This window comes from Nyctereutes procyonoides, unplaced genomic scaffold (assembly GCF_905146905.1).
Source record: "Nyctereutes procyonoides isolate TBG_1078 unplaced genomic scaffold, NYPRO_anot_genome, whole genome shotgun sequence".
Taxonomy (NCBI): Eukaryota; Metazoa; Chordata; class Mammalia; order Carnivora; family Canidae; genus Nyctereutes; species Nyctereutes procyonoides.
Window position 1 is genome coordinate 23,224,062 of NW_026575136.1, and position 14,126 is coordinate 23,238,187.

General features: G+C 46.6%; 1 protein-coding gene across 2 annotated transcripts; it reads left to right on the forward strand.

The window, feature by feature from the left end:
- The first annotated feature begins 606 nt into the window (after positions 1 to 606).
- Positions 607 to 13,657, forward strand: LOC129495567 (gastrin-releasing peptide). 2 transcript variants are annotated; one of them, XM_055303214.1, is made up of 4 exons: positions 607 to 815; positions 5,866 to 6,086; positions 11,606 to 11,608; positions 13,311 to 13,657. In XM_055303214.1, the coding sequence occupies exons 1-4, from the start codon at positions 677 to 679 to the stop codon at positions 13,362 to 13,364; spliced, it is 417 nt and encodes a 138-aa protein (XP_055159189.1). In that variant the 5' UTR covers positions 607 to 676; the 3' UTR covers positions 13,365 to 13,657. The 2 variants fall into 2 exon arrangements, with proteins under 2 accessions (XP_055159189.1, XP_055159188.1); XM_055303213.1 differs by lacking the exon at positions 11,606 to 11,608 and having other exon boundaries at positions 5,866 to 6,108.
- Positions 13,658 to 14,126: the final 469 nt, after the last annotated feature.

Sequence of the window (14,126 nt, forward strand, 5' to 3'; positions counted from 1 at the left end):
CGGAGGTGGGGTGAGGGTAATGCTGGTGGTGGTGAGAAGGGGGATCTGAAGGGTGGTGAGAGGGAGGCAAGGTCCGGAGGGGTGTGGATGGGGACCTCGAGAGGGGCGGTGGTCCACGGAGGGGGAGAGGGGTGAGCATCCCAAAGCCCAGCCTGAAGGCATCTTTCCTCCGTGCTCCCCCCCCCTCTGCCCCAACTCCTCCCTGCCCACCCCCTGGGGTCGCCCGCGGGGTCGCAGGATCCGAAGGCAGCTCACCCAGCGGAACCCGGAACCCCGGGTGGGGCCGGGGTGGAGCTCGGGGCGTGGGGCTGGAGCCGGGGCGTCGAGGATGGGCCGCATGAATCCACCGTGGGCCGGGCGGACAGGGCTAGGGGAAGGTCGCGAGGGGCAGTGCGCACGGCCTTACCCCGCATCCCCCACCCTGGGCCGGAAGATGGATGATTTTCGGGGACTGCTGTCCCAGCGCCCCGGCTCGCTGCGGGGAGACGTCAGAGCGCTCGGGGCCTTGGGAGAAGAGCCCCCGGCCCCACCCCCGCCCGGGCTGCCTATAAAGTCGGGGCCTCGCGGCGCTGCGGCGGCACCGGCGGCGCTCCCCGGGTCCCGCTCCTCGCGCCCGCGCTCCGAGGGGAGAGCGCGCTCCGCCGGCCTCCGCGCTCCAGCGCTTCCCGCCCGGACCATGCGCCGCCGCGAGCTCCCGCTCGTCCTGCTGGCGCTGGTCCTCTGCCAGGCGCCCCGGGGCCCCGCCGCTCCGGTGCCGGGGGGCCAGGGCACGGTGCTGGACAAGATGTACCCGCGCGGCAACCACTGGGCGGTGGGTGAGTGTCCCGCGCGCTCCAGTCCTCGGCGGGACCCCGGCTGGGGGAGGGCTCCGCCGCGACCCTTCATCTGCGTCCTCCCAAAGATCCACGCCGCCGCCGCCCCCGCCCCTCGCGGGTCCTGGGAAGCCGTCGGTCCCTGAGCAGCCTCGGGCTGCCGGGAGCTCCTTCCCCGCTCGGGCACCCGGGCGGGCGCAGCTCCCCGAACCCGCTAACCCGCCCTCCGCACCTACCCCATACTTGCTTCGGCCAGCTGGGCGGTAGCCTCGCCTCGCACGGCTCTGTCCTTGAACGCCGCGGGCAGCGGGGTCCCCGAGCGCGTCCCGGAGCCCCGGGATTCCGCCCGCGGGGAGCCGGATGCGGGCTGCGCCCCGGGCGCCGCGCGAAGCCACAAGTGTGGGAGCCGGTCCTGGGGCCCGCTGCCCCTCGGCCGCGGCTCTCCTGGACTCGCCCAGTCCTTCCGCCAGGGAACATTTCCTCTCTCCTGCCCCTTTGCCCAGCCCTCCCTCCTTCCCTCTCTGGGGCTCGGGGCTCCCCGCCCACGCCAACCCGGCCTCTCGGGCCCCCCAGACCCCGCTGTCCTCCGTCTGTCTAGATCTGTGGCCTCCCCGCTCCTTCCCCCTTCCCTCTGCCGGCACGTCCGACCCGGGGAGGACGCGACCCCCCAGCTTTCCCGCTACTGCTGGCCGGCGGGGGTGGGGGTAGGGGCCCGCCACCTGGGCCCACCCAGCGTCACCCCGGGGCTCGCCCCCCGCCAGCAGAGCCTCTTGTGCCCAGTGCAAAGCTTGCTCGGAAGCCTCCCCACCTAGCCAGCCTCGACAGCTCCAACTCTTCCCGGGAAGCAGGTCGATCCCAAAGCGACTTAAGGGGTGGCGGTGGTGCGGGTGGGGTGCGGTCCTCTCTTCCTTAACCATCTACTCAGAGGGGGCGACGGTGTATTGGAAAGATACTTGCTAATCCAAGTACCAGCCGAGTCACAGATGGTGTGAGGACCAGGACGCATTTATGGGAAGAGGTGAGGCACAGCTGTCCCGTGCTCTGCTCCTCTGTGCTGCATATGCTTTGGCAGAGGAATCCAGAACTCGGGCTTGCAGCGGGTTAGTCTTCAGCACGGCGAACAGAACCGGCTAACAGAACCGTTTGCCGAGTCCTGGAGGCCGCAGGGCTGCGGGTATTTGTGATCTCCGAGGGGACACCGAGAACCCAGCCCCGGGGCATGGAGAAGAGAGGTTGGGATGGGTGGAGATGAAAAGCCCCCCACCCTTGAAGAGAGAAGGATATTTAGAAAGTAGAAGCTGAACCTAGAATTGATGCTTTAAAAGGACTTGTGGGAATTTAGACCAAGTGACCAGTGTCTAGTCCAGCCACCAGCCGGTGGCCTAGGAAGGTGGAACGAAACTCCCAGGTTTCCAATCTCTTTTCCCTCATCCATCTTTTTGGATTACAAAGACATATTATAAGGCAGCCCTTGCAGGCCAAAAGCAGGACAAGAGAGTCATATGGGGAGGAGAATCGTGTTGTTTTTGAGGCAGGCCAACCCTGATTGCTGTAGTTCTCCAACACATCTGTCCCATCCCTGCGTGTTTAGGGGCTCTGGTGGTGAAACACCCTTGGGCGTTCCTCATACCAACCAGTGGCAACCCCCAATTTTCTCATTTTCCTATTTGTTCTGGAACGCACTCTCCCCTTTTTATCTCTTGGCCAGCTGTGCAGAGATGGTGGAAAACAAGAGACAGAGGAAGGTGAAGTAGAAAAATCACAGTTTGGTCTAAAATAACATGGCGATTGAGGAAAAGTTTGCTTTGCAGAGACGTCTATCTCTGGGAATCTGAGCACCACTCATAAGCATGAATGATGTTGTTAGATTTTAAATTTAGCTTTCCACTCTCCTAAGTAAATGCCTGTCCTCCTCAATCACGGAAGACATGCAGTTTAGTTTCAATTATATCAACCGAAAGCTACATATTGCTGTCCAAGCTGTCAGCACAAATTTGCAGGTTTGTTAAGGGAATTGCTTCTTGCAGCTGAGAGAAGCATGGTGTGGCAATGGAAAGCAAGTTAACAGATGGAAAACTTAAATTCTTGTCTGGCTTGATGTTTATGGTAATGTTTTGTTTGTGCAAAATATAGATATGAAAATATAGGTCAACACTACTACTGGTAACTGTCCCCACTGCTCCCAGAAAATGCTTCCAGTCGTGACACTGATGTCACCTATGTTGTAGCAGGTTGAATTCTGAAACACCCAGGTTCAGCCGCAGAATGGCTTTCCGTGGGAATGCTACCCCAGAGACTGTGAAATGTTGTTTCTGGATCACTCCAGAAAAACTCGCCCTCGGAAGAGTTCAACACTTGACGTCTCTATGTTTTAATGGATATTTTCCTCAGTTGAGGTGATCTTCAAATTTTGAGCTTAAGAAAATTCATTTATGTTTCTACCCTGCTGTGTTAGTGGTATTTTGAAGTGATTAAAAAGGACAAAAGCCTTTTTTTTTTTTTAACTTCTGGGCAAGCTTTTATTTATTTATTTTTTCAAGAGCCTGTCTTTTGTCTAGGCTGAGATCTCTATTACTATGATACGGACACATAACAAACGTGGATGGGAAAAGAGGAAGTGGGCAGATCATCCGTGTTGCTATGGAGACGTTTATTTGGTTGGTAGTTGCCAGCTCCAAAGTGAAACAGGACCCAGTGTGTTCCCTGGGATGCCATAGATGGTGCACTTTCCTTAATGACCAGTGAGTCTGTGGATCCGGGGATGAGAGCCTGACCAGCACCCACCCACCAAATATGCAGATACGTACACTGTCACAAGGAACTACGTTAAATCAATCACAGGATGGAGGATTACTTTGTCTTCCCATTTTACAAAGGTCCACCAAATTTTTCCAGTGTGACAAAAATGAAGATCTTATTTGTAAAAACGTCTCCATGGCCCCCTCTGCTTCATTGGTTATAACACCTTTCTCATCTGTAGTGTCCTAATTAGATGAGAGCAGTGAGGGAAGGGAAGAGTGACCAAGGTCATTACTGGAGCATCAGGTTCTAATCCTGCTTTCCCATTATCATGATTCAATTTCCTCCGTAGAAATAAAGCCAAATCCTTCACTGCTTCCTGAGAAGTTGTGCAACATAATCACTGTTATGGCTAAAAGCAAGGTGATTTCATGGATATCCGGGCACCAAGTTGACCAAGCAGACAAGTGAGGAGCCAGTCCTTCAGGATTCCAGTCTTGCAGCTGGGGCTGTGTCCTCTGTAGGGTCTTGAAATTGTGTGAAGTGTCATGTCATAAGTGACTTGACAAGTGCTCACGTGGCAATGCAGGAAAACCTCATTGTCAGGCTCCCCAGGACTCACAGAATTAATTTTTCTAAGTCAGAAGGTGGCTGGGTGGCTCAGTCTGTTGAATGTCTGCCTTCAGCTCAGGTCATGATCTGGGCATCTTGGGATCGAGTCCCACACCAGGCTCCCTGCTCAGTGCGGAGTCTGCTTCTCCTCTGCCCTTCCCCTCTGCTCATAATCTCTTTCTCAAATCAATAGAATCTTCAAAAGAAAAAAAAATTTTTCTGAGTCACATGATGAATCGTGATACACTGACATATCACCTCTATTCCTTTTTATAACATTAGAAAGACTTTTGTTGACCTTACCCTTACTTCCGGACCCCAGAGTGATTTCTACCTGCCTTATATTTTTTGGAAGTTCAAAGACACTTCATAGCAGTATAATATAGTAGAGTCTGGACTGTGCGCTGATTTTAATCCTAGAATCTTTGCTTACACGTGGGTGACCTTTGACAAGTCTCCTCTGCATCGAACTTATTGTGGAGTAGACCAAATGGAACGTCCTGTAAACAGACGCCAACAGTAAAGTCCTGGTGAGGGCTCCTCTGGTGGTGGCCAGAGGTCTTGTCATTTTCAGTGGCCGTGGTCTGTCCAACATTATTCCCATTATTCCCGCAATGTTTGCTTAAATATATCTAATGCCAAACAACATTGGAATCACCAAGAGCTTTCTTTCCTTATGAGCTTTAAATCAAAAGCATCATAGTTTTACGAGTATCAGGAGCTTAAAAGTACTATAAAATGCAAGTGCTGAGAGGTGGGGAGAAAAAAAACCACTGAGGAAAGTAAATAAAATAATGTGAGCATTATTAGCAAGGGGCTAAGGCATTAAGAATGCAGACCTTGAATTCCATACCCACTTCTGACACTGTGGCTTTTCCCACTTACATACATGAATGTCCACATTTTTAGTGGCCTGGCCTCTTGCGCAGCAACTTTTATTCATTTATATAGCAAGTGTCCATCCCTGGACCCATTGGTGGAGTTTCACTGACCCTTTTAGACATCTAGGAGAAAATTCTGCACTTCTGTGACTGAAAAGTGTTACTCAGAACTTGTTTTCACCTCGTTTTTCATTACATACTCGGCAAATGAATTTCTAGGTGACAATTCCTAGATTCAGTCTCAGCTAAAATTCTAAGAAAGTTTAAATGAAAAATTCCTTTGGCACATTTATTTGTATTAGAGAACAGAGGAAACCAACATCCTTTTTTAATCACACCAAGAAAAGCAGCAAGACTCTTCTTTGCAGCAGCAATTCAGAAGTGATTGAAGAAGATGTTTAACCTCTGTCATTCAGCTGGGAATAGAATTCAGTGCATGCAGAATTGGTGGCAATATTTTAGGTATGGAAGGTTCCTTAGTTTTCATCCAGTCTGACCCGTTCATTTTAGAGTTGAGAAAATTGAGGACTGGGGATGCTCAAAACTTGGCAGAGGTCTCCTTGCTGGTTAGCATAGGTGCTGGGACCAACCCCAGGACCCCTGGGTTGCGGTTATAAATTTTGTCCAACTTATTGCACATGTTGGACAGGGAGCAAAATAGATCAGTTATTGATGAAGTAACTTCTGAGAATTAAATGCTATTTATTCTGCATTTGGGAGGAAGCTGTACACACCTAACTGGTGTCCTTTGAAATTTCTTGTTTATGAGTTCCCCTGGGTTCAGTGGTCATCATATTTTGGTTTTGTTTTTCTTTTCACAGGGCACCTAATGGGGAAAAAGAGCACCAGAGAGTCCCCATATGTTTATGAGGAAGGGAGCCTGAAGCAGCAGCTGCAGGGGTACATCCGTTGGGAAGAAGCTGCAAGGAATTTACTAAGCCTCATGGAAGCAAAGGGGACCAGGAGCCATCAGACACCTCAGAGGGAGCCCCTGGGCATTCGCCAGTCTGCTTGGGATTACCAGGACAACAGCAACTTTAAAGTCATAGGTCCAACTCGTGAAGGTACAACACACTGGGTGGGAGAGTGGGAGCGGGGTGGGATGGGGTGAAGGGTGGAGGTGTTTGGGGGAGAGCTGGAAGTTAGGTTGAGCTGAGAGAATAAATTGTGCAAGCCTTCAGAGCCACTTAACTAGGCTGACACCAATACACGCTGAGAAATGAGTAGGTGCTTCCCTGTCTAATTTCAACGTAATAGATGATTTTTCTTCTTAGCATATCAAAAGGATATTGGTTCCAAACTCCAATTTAGGAGTTTTATTAGTTATCATGCTTATTAGTGATTGTGCATTGAAGGGATTTTTTTTTTTTAATCCACCAGGCCCTCCCAGAATTTTTTGAAAGTGAGGCCAGAGATTATTTGAGTCTCTCCCTATGTTTGTTTGTTTTGATTTTTATTTAAATTTTAGTTAGTTAGCATACAGTGCAATATTGGTTTCGGGAGTAGAAGTCAGTGATCCATCACTTACAACCCTTGGTGCTCATGGCCAGTGCCCTCCTTAATCCCCTTCACCCATCTAGCCCATCCCCCACCCACCTCCCTCCATCAGTCCTCAGTTTGTTCTCCACCATTAAGAGTCTCTTATGGTTTGTTTCCTCTCTCCTTTTTCCTCCTTCCCATATGTTCATCTGTCTTGTTTCTTAAATTCCACATGAGTGAAATCATATATTTGTTTTTCTGTGACTAATTTCACTTAGCGTAGTACACTCAGGCACCATCCACGTTGTTGCAAATGGCAAGATTTCATTTTTGATGGCTGAGATATGATTCCATGATATGATTCCATGTCTTCTTTATCCATTCATCAGTTGATGGATATTTGAGCTCTCTCCATAGTTTAGCTATTGTTGGTATTGCTTATATAAACAGCATGGCGCAGGTGTCCCTTCAAATCTGCAATTTTATATCTTTTGGGTAAATACCTAGTAGTGCAATTACTGGGTCGTAGGGTAGTTCTATTTTTAACTTTTTGAGGAAACTCCACACTGTTTTCCAGAGTGGCTGCACCAGTTTGCATTCCCACCAACAATGTAGGAGGGTTCCCCTTTCCTCATCCTCACGGGCACCTGTTGTTTCTTGTGTTACTAATTTTAGCCATTCTGATGTGTGTGAGGTGGTATCTCATTGTGGTTTTGATTTGTATTTCCCTGGTGATGACTGATGTTGAGCATCTTTTCATGTGTCTGTCAGCCATCTGCATGTCTTCTTTGGAAAAGTGTCTATTTATGTCTTCTGCCCATTTCTTAACCAGATTATTTGGTTTTTGAGCATTGAGTTTCATGAGTTCTTTATAGATTTTGGATACTAACCCTTTATCTGATAAGACATTTTATTTTTTTAAAAGATTTATTTTTTTTTTTATTCATGAGAGACACAGAGAGAGAGAGAGAGAGAGGCAGAAACACAGGCAGAGGGAGAAGCAGGCTCCATGCAGGGACCCCAACGCTTGACTCGATCCTGGGGCCTTCAGGATCATGCCCTGGGCCGAAGGCAGGCGCTAAACCACTGAGCCACCCAGGGATCCCCTGATAAGACATTTCAAATATCTTCTCCCATTCCACAGGCTGCCTTCTTTTAGTTGTGTTGACTGTTTCCTTTGCTGTGCAGAAGCTTTTTATGTTGATGAAGTCCCGATAGTTCATTTTTGCTTTTGTTTCCCTTGCCTCTGGGGATGTGCTCTATGTTTGTTTTTGATGAGCACTAGTGGAGGGGGCTATTCACATACACTTTTAGAAGAGAACATTCTGGTTTGCTACCTTCTATGCAGAAGAGCACTTCTTTATATTTGTTTTAAGATTACCTAGTTTGAGTCTCACACTAATATTTCAAAACTTGATGAACACATCTAATCAACTGATTTTTTTTTGTATAGTGTCTCGTAGAAGAGAGAGAGAAGGAATTATACCAAATGGGCATTACTTAGGTACAAAGACAGTAAATGGGATGGAAGAGAGAATAAAGATGATGGAAGAGAGAATAAAATGTATAGGAAGAAAGCAAAGCAACAGAAAATGAAGTGATTCTCATTAACCTTTAAGAAGTTTCCACAAAATTGATATAAAAAGCAAAAACAATAATCACAATTCTAGCAATACTAAGGATGGCTGCTTTTATTGAGTGATTACCATAATCCAAGTACCAGGCAATGCAGTTCACCTTCACTTTTCTCTGTTCATGCTCACAGCAGTATTAGGAGGAAGATTCAAGGGACGCCTGGGTGGCTCAGCGGTTGAGCATCTGCCTTTGGCTCAGGGTGTGATCCTGGAGTCCCGGGGTCAAGTCCCATGTCAGGCTCCCTGAATGGAGTCTGCTTCTCCCTCTGCCTGTGTCTCTGCCTCTCTCTGGGTGTGTCTCATGAATAAATAAATAAAATCTTTTTAAAAAATTCTAAAAAAGGAGGAAGATTCAAGAAAATTCTATCATTCTCCCCGTTTCACACGTGAGTAAACGGAGACAAGTCACATAGCTTTTCACTGGTGAGAGCAGGGTAGGAGCCCACGTCCTCTCCATGGACAGTCTGGGGCCACATAAAACATCTCCTGGGGAACGAGAGGTTCCTTGTGGATCCTAAATATGAAGGATGTGGGATCTAGTAGTAGCCTTGCTCCTCATGGTTTCTTTTTTTTTTTTTAAGATTTTATTTTTTTATTCATGAGAGACAGACAGAGAGAGAGAGAGAGAGAGAGAGAGAGAAGCAGGCTCCATGCAGGGAGCCCGACATGGGACTCGATCCCGGGTCTCCAGGATCAGGCCCTGAGCTGAAGGCAGCGCTAAACCGCTGAGCCACCCGGGCTGCCCTCCTCTCAGTTTCTGACCAGAATAATACTGTGTTTCACTCACCGAGCTTGGAGAGCTGGCGCCTTCACTCCTTCACAGTGATTAACTCTTTGACTGATGGGCCCTTTGCAGAGATGCGGGGCTGGCTTTGCCAAGCCTCAGCTGGCTTCTCTGTGTTTCACTGCACTTTGGTCTACTGTGGATTCTCTATGCCAAACACAAATGCAAAGTTCACTTGTTGCATTAAGCATCTAGGGAGAAAAATCTCTAGGAGCCTTTATTCAGAAAGAAAATCTGGATTAAGCCAACCGATACGGAAATAAGTAGCAACTTTGTACAAAGCCTTGAGTGATTCTCTTACCCACATCTGTATTATTGGGGTCACAACCAGCTCACTTCTTTGTTGGTGGATTACAGGGCTCTGAGGGCTCTGGGAATTTAGGATTGACTTCCCAGCCCCTGACTGAAGCCTTTTCTTGATCAGGTGACTTTATGGACTTACTGCGTGGATGTCCAACAGCAGTGCCTTCTCCTTTGTCTGAGGACTAACAATGATCACTGCCACAAAACTCCCTAAGGCAATTTTATAAACACCAAAATGGACTTTACGCTCATCACTCATTCCTTTTTTTTAAAAAAAAAAGCTTTTATTTATTTATTCATGACAGACACACAGAGAAAGGCACAGACATGGGGGGAGGGAGAAGTAGGCTCCCTGAGGGGAGCCCGATGTGGAACTCAATCCCAGGACCCCAGGATCATGATCTGAGCCAAAGGCAGATGCACTACCACTGAGCCACTCAGGCATCCCTAACTCATTCCTATTTGAATGAAACTGCAATATCCATTTTGAGTTACTTTATTCCTCTAACCCTGGATCTGCATAAATTTGAGACTGAAAAAAATTCAGCTCCCGGGGCACCTGAGTAGCTCAGTTGGTTAAGCATCTGACTCTTAATTTCAGTTCAGGTCATGATGTCAGGGTCCTGGGCTCAAGAGCCACATCAGGCTCTGCACTCAGCGGGGAGTCTACTTGAGATTCTCTCTCCCTCTGCTTCTCTGTCTCTTGCTCAAATAAATAAATAGGTCTTTTTAAAAAATTCAGCTCCTTCCTTAAAAATCAAAATTTTCCTGTCATATTCAGAAGAATATTCTGTAAGCTGAGAAGCCAAGTATGAAAGAATAGCTCCAAAACAATCACTGAGTGGTCGTAGTGTGAGGTGGCCTGAGTGGGCAGTCACAAAGAGTGAGTGTTTCAAGGGGATAGTGTTTCTGTTTTCATGTGATGCAGGGGGGAAAAAGCTATCTTTTAATAAATCTTTTAATAATCAGGCCTCAATTTTCTACTCTATCTTTTTATGTTTTGTTTTTGTTCCTTCTATAAGCTTTGATGACCCATCCCATTTTATTCCTTTTTTTTTTTTTAGATTTTATTTTATTTATTTGAGAGAGAGAGTTCACATGAGCAGCATGAGGGTCAGAATGAGAGGGGAAAGAGACTTCACTGAGCATGAACCCCTTGTCAGGCTGTGATCATGAGCTGAGTGGAAACCAAGAGTTGGGTGCCCAACTGACTGAGCCACCCCGATCTCCCACGTTATGTTCCATCTCAAGTCAAATAATTAACTATTGCACACATTGGTACCGTTCTTTTGGATATATTTCCCAGCAATATGAAAAAAATTCAACCATTGTATAGTTGTTGCACAGATGGAAAGGGTTTATCACTCTTTTTGTTTGGAAACTCCATCTTAGTGAAACAATGTTGACATGCAAATTGAAACCATCTTCTAGTTTTCTTTTTTTTTTCTTTTATTTATTTATTTATTTATTTATTTATTTATTTATTATTTATTTACGATAGTCATACAGAGAGAGAGAGAGGCAGAGACACAGGCAGAGGGAGAAGCAGGCTCCATGCACCGGGAGCCTGACGTGGGACTTGATCCCGGGTCTCCAGGATCGTGCCCTGGGCCAAAGGCAGGCGCCAAACCGCTGTGCCACCCAGGGATCCCCATCTTCTAGTTTTCTTATTCACAAAGAGGGAATAACAAGAGAATGGTTCTATTAGAAATCCATATATTGCTCAATGTTAGGACGAGGTTTAATAACTTAGCTGAGCATTGCCAGAAGTAGCAGCAGGAATTTTCAAAGGCTGAAGGACTTTTCTTAAAATTAAAAACTTTGCACATATGCTCTCCTCTCGCATTTTAGTCATAAAACATGAAGTCCTGTCACCAGATCTCCCAGAGCTGTAGTCAGAAACTCTGAGCATCTTCATGTTTTGGTGACAAAGATATTTACTTAATTCAGGAAAGATTTGTGTAAATGTGCACTGAAACTAGACTACTATAATCATGGAAGACGAGCTCCAGAACTTTATTAGCAATTATGGCCAATCATTTTCAAGGTTAACCTAATCTTTTAACTGTACCCTTATCACAAAAAATTAATGGAACTTTTACCCTATGGTTTCTAGTACATGAAACAGTGTTTAGGTCAGCCCCAGTACTGAAAACATAATCCTAGATGTGGCTATGGATTGTCCTGAGTTTCAAGGAAGCTTGAAGTTGACCTTTGGGTTCCTTTTGTAATTTAGAGCATTGTTCTTTGCAGCGTGTGTGTGTGTGTGTGTGTGTGTGTGTGTGTGTGTGTGTTTTCTGTTATTCAGTGGACAAGAAGAAAGGGGCCTAGGGAGTACATTGCAGAGGGTTTTACAGGAAGGAAGTAAAAATACAAGTTTCCCCTCACTTTTAAGGGATGGCTCCCACTGTCCCGTCAAATCAGCATTGAGAATAGAAAGGTTTTATTTCTTCATGTGTGAAACACTCCAGAGGAAGTTCCAAATGTAGGAAAAACAGCAATATGTAATCGAGAATAACTAAAAAGTCTCCGATCACCCTGACATTTCCTCTGAAGGATCAGAGTGAAGTCACCCCCACCTCCAATATAGCTCCCCCCACCATAACGGACCCCTCCCTCTTGCCTCTGGCTCCTTGATCTTCCTCGGTTACCTTTACTTTTTCCTTGTAGCTTTACTTCCATTCCCTAGAGCCAAACAGCTCAGATTCAATATTTTGAGCCAGTGTAGGGGCTTCACGGATCCTTGCCCACATCCTCCACTGGCCCCTTTTATGAGCACTGGCCTATATTGCAAGATGGATGGAAGCATCTTCAGGCAGGCTGGTGACCCTTAATAGTGCAGCCCAGGTTACATGGAGAAAAGCAAAACTAATTAGTCTGTGTGGGAATTGAGCTTCAGTCCCTGGCCTTATTAGCACCTTGCCAAAGCAGTTGAGTCACAGAGCAGGTAATAACTCGCCTGAGACTATAAGTAACTCCTTTATTAGAAACAAATGGCGTGTCTGGCCATTGGGGAACCTGAATTGCCAGAGAACCTTGGAAAGTGTAATAAGCTCCAGTCTGGTTGAAAAGCATTTTCTCATCTCCCCATAGAAAGGGTGCTATATGGGGAACAAAGACATATTTTAACATTACAACTACTCATTCTTTCTTCAGTCTGAATTTGAGCAGAAGCCATAACAAGCAAGCCACAATAAATTTACAACTGGCGGAAATCCAAATTAGCTCCTGTTCCCAAGTTGCATGCTACTACCACTTACAGTCCGAGCTTCATAATGTGTCATCCTGTGATTCATAAACTAGCTTTGATTTGTGCAATGAGGCGTTGCCAAACTAAACAAAGTAAGAATTAAGATTCCATATTCGCTAAGGGCCCCCCTACCAAGCTGATACTTGAGTAACAAATTCCCGGTGATCATACATTTAATTTCCAACTGTGGTCAAAATATACCTGAATGAGGGGCGCCTGGGTGGCTCAGTGGTTGAGTGTCTGCCTTCAGCTCAGGGCATGATCCCAGGGTCCTGGATCGAGTCCCACATCGGGCTCCCTGCTCAGCGGGGGTCTGCTTCTCCCTCTGCCTGTGTCTCTGCCTCTCTCTCTTTCTCTCTGTCTCTCATGAATAAATGGATGAAATATTTAATATATATATATATATATATATATATATATATATATATATATATATATCTGAATAGTCCTATCAGGATACAAGTTCAGCTAATAAAACAAAAAGAGCCAAACATAGAGCAGCTCCAGAAAAAAGAGGAAGTCAGTTTGTTTCTGTCTCTCTGTCTCTCTGTCTCTCTCTTTCCGTCTCTCGTTAGACAACTGTGGTTCTCCAGCATGAACAGACTCAGAATCACCTGGAAGACTTCTGAAAGGCCAGATCGCTGGGCTCCCCCCACCCAGAGTTTCTAACTCAGTAGGTCGGGGGCAGACCTAAGAATTTGCTTTTCTAATAAGCTCCCAAGTGATGCTGATGGTTTGTGGGGGAATGTATTTGCCTTTAGCATGAGACTTAAGTATCGCTAACTGTTTGCTTTCCTCTTTTTAATATTTTTTAAGTTGGCGGACTCTCTGCTTCAGGTTCTCAACCTGAGGGAAGAAACCCCCCGCTGAATTAACACGGACAGCAATGGCCTCTCTCAAAGAAGCAAAGCAAAACCCTTAAGAGACTATGTTCTACAGTCATCGATTCTACTGGATCATCAACAAGATTCCCTTTGTGCAAAACACTTAACTATTCTTGTATCTTTCAACCAAATCCATGATTTTCAAGCAGCATCTTCTGCTTTGAACTTGTTTGCCGTGAATAATTGTCCATAAAGAGTCTTCCAATCAATGCTCTTTACATCTAAGCTATTTGTCCATTAGACTCCAGCCCCCAACCTGTTACCATTCACAATAAAAAACCCAAGCACCTTATCCAAAGGGCAGATAGTTCTCTTATTTCAATTCCAAATGAAATGATGCAGCAGAGATAACAAACAAAACAGCTTGATAATGAACTTGTGTGCTCACTGATGAAGATAGACTGGATTTTTAACTCTCCCTTCATTTTTGGGGGGAATTAATTTTTAAGACATTTTATTTATATATTTGAGAGTGAGAGTGAGAGAGAGCATGAGTGAGGGGAAAGGGAGAGAGAGAGAAGCAGGCTCCCTACTGAGCAGGGAGCCCGACATGGGGCTCAGTCCCAGGACCCTGAGATCATGACCTGAACTGAAGTCGAATGCTTGACCCACTGAGCCACCCAGGCGCCCCTTAACTCTCCTTGTGAAGGCCACTTACTGAATCCGGGTAGTGACATACAGCCTTTCTGGAGGCTTCAACTAGAAGCTCATATTCTCTTATCCTTACCATCGCATGAGCTAGGCTGAA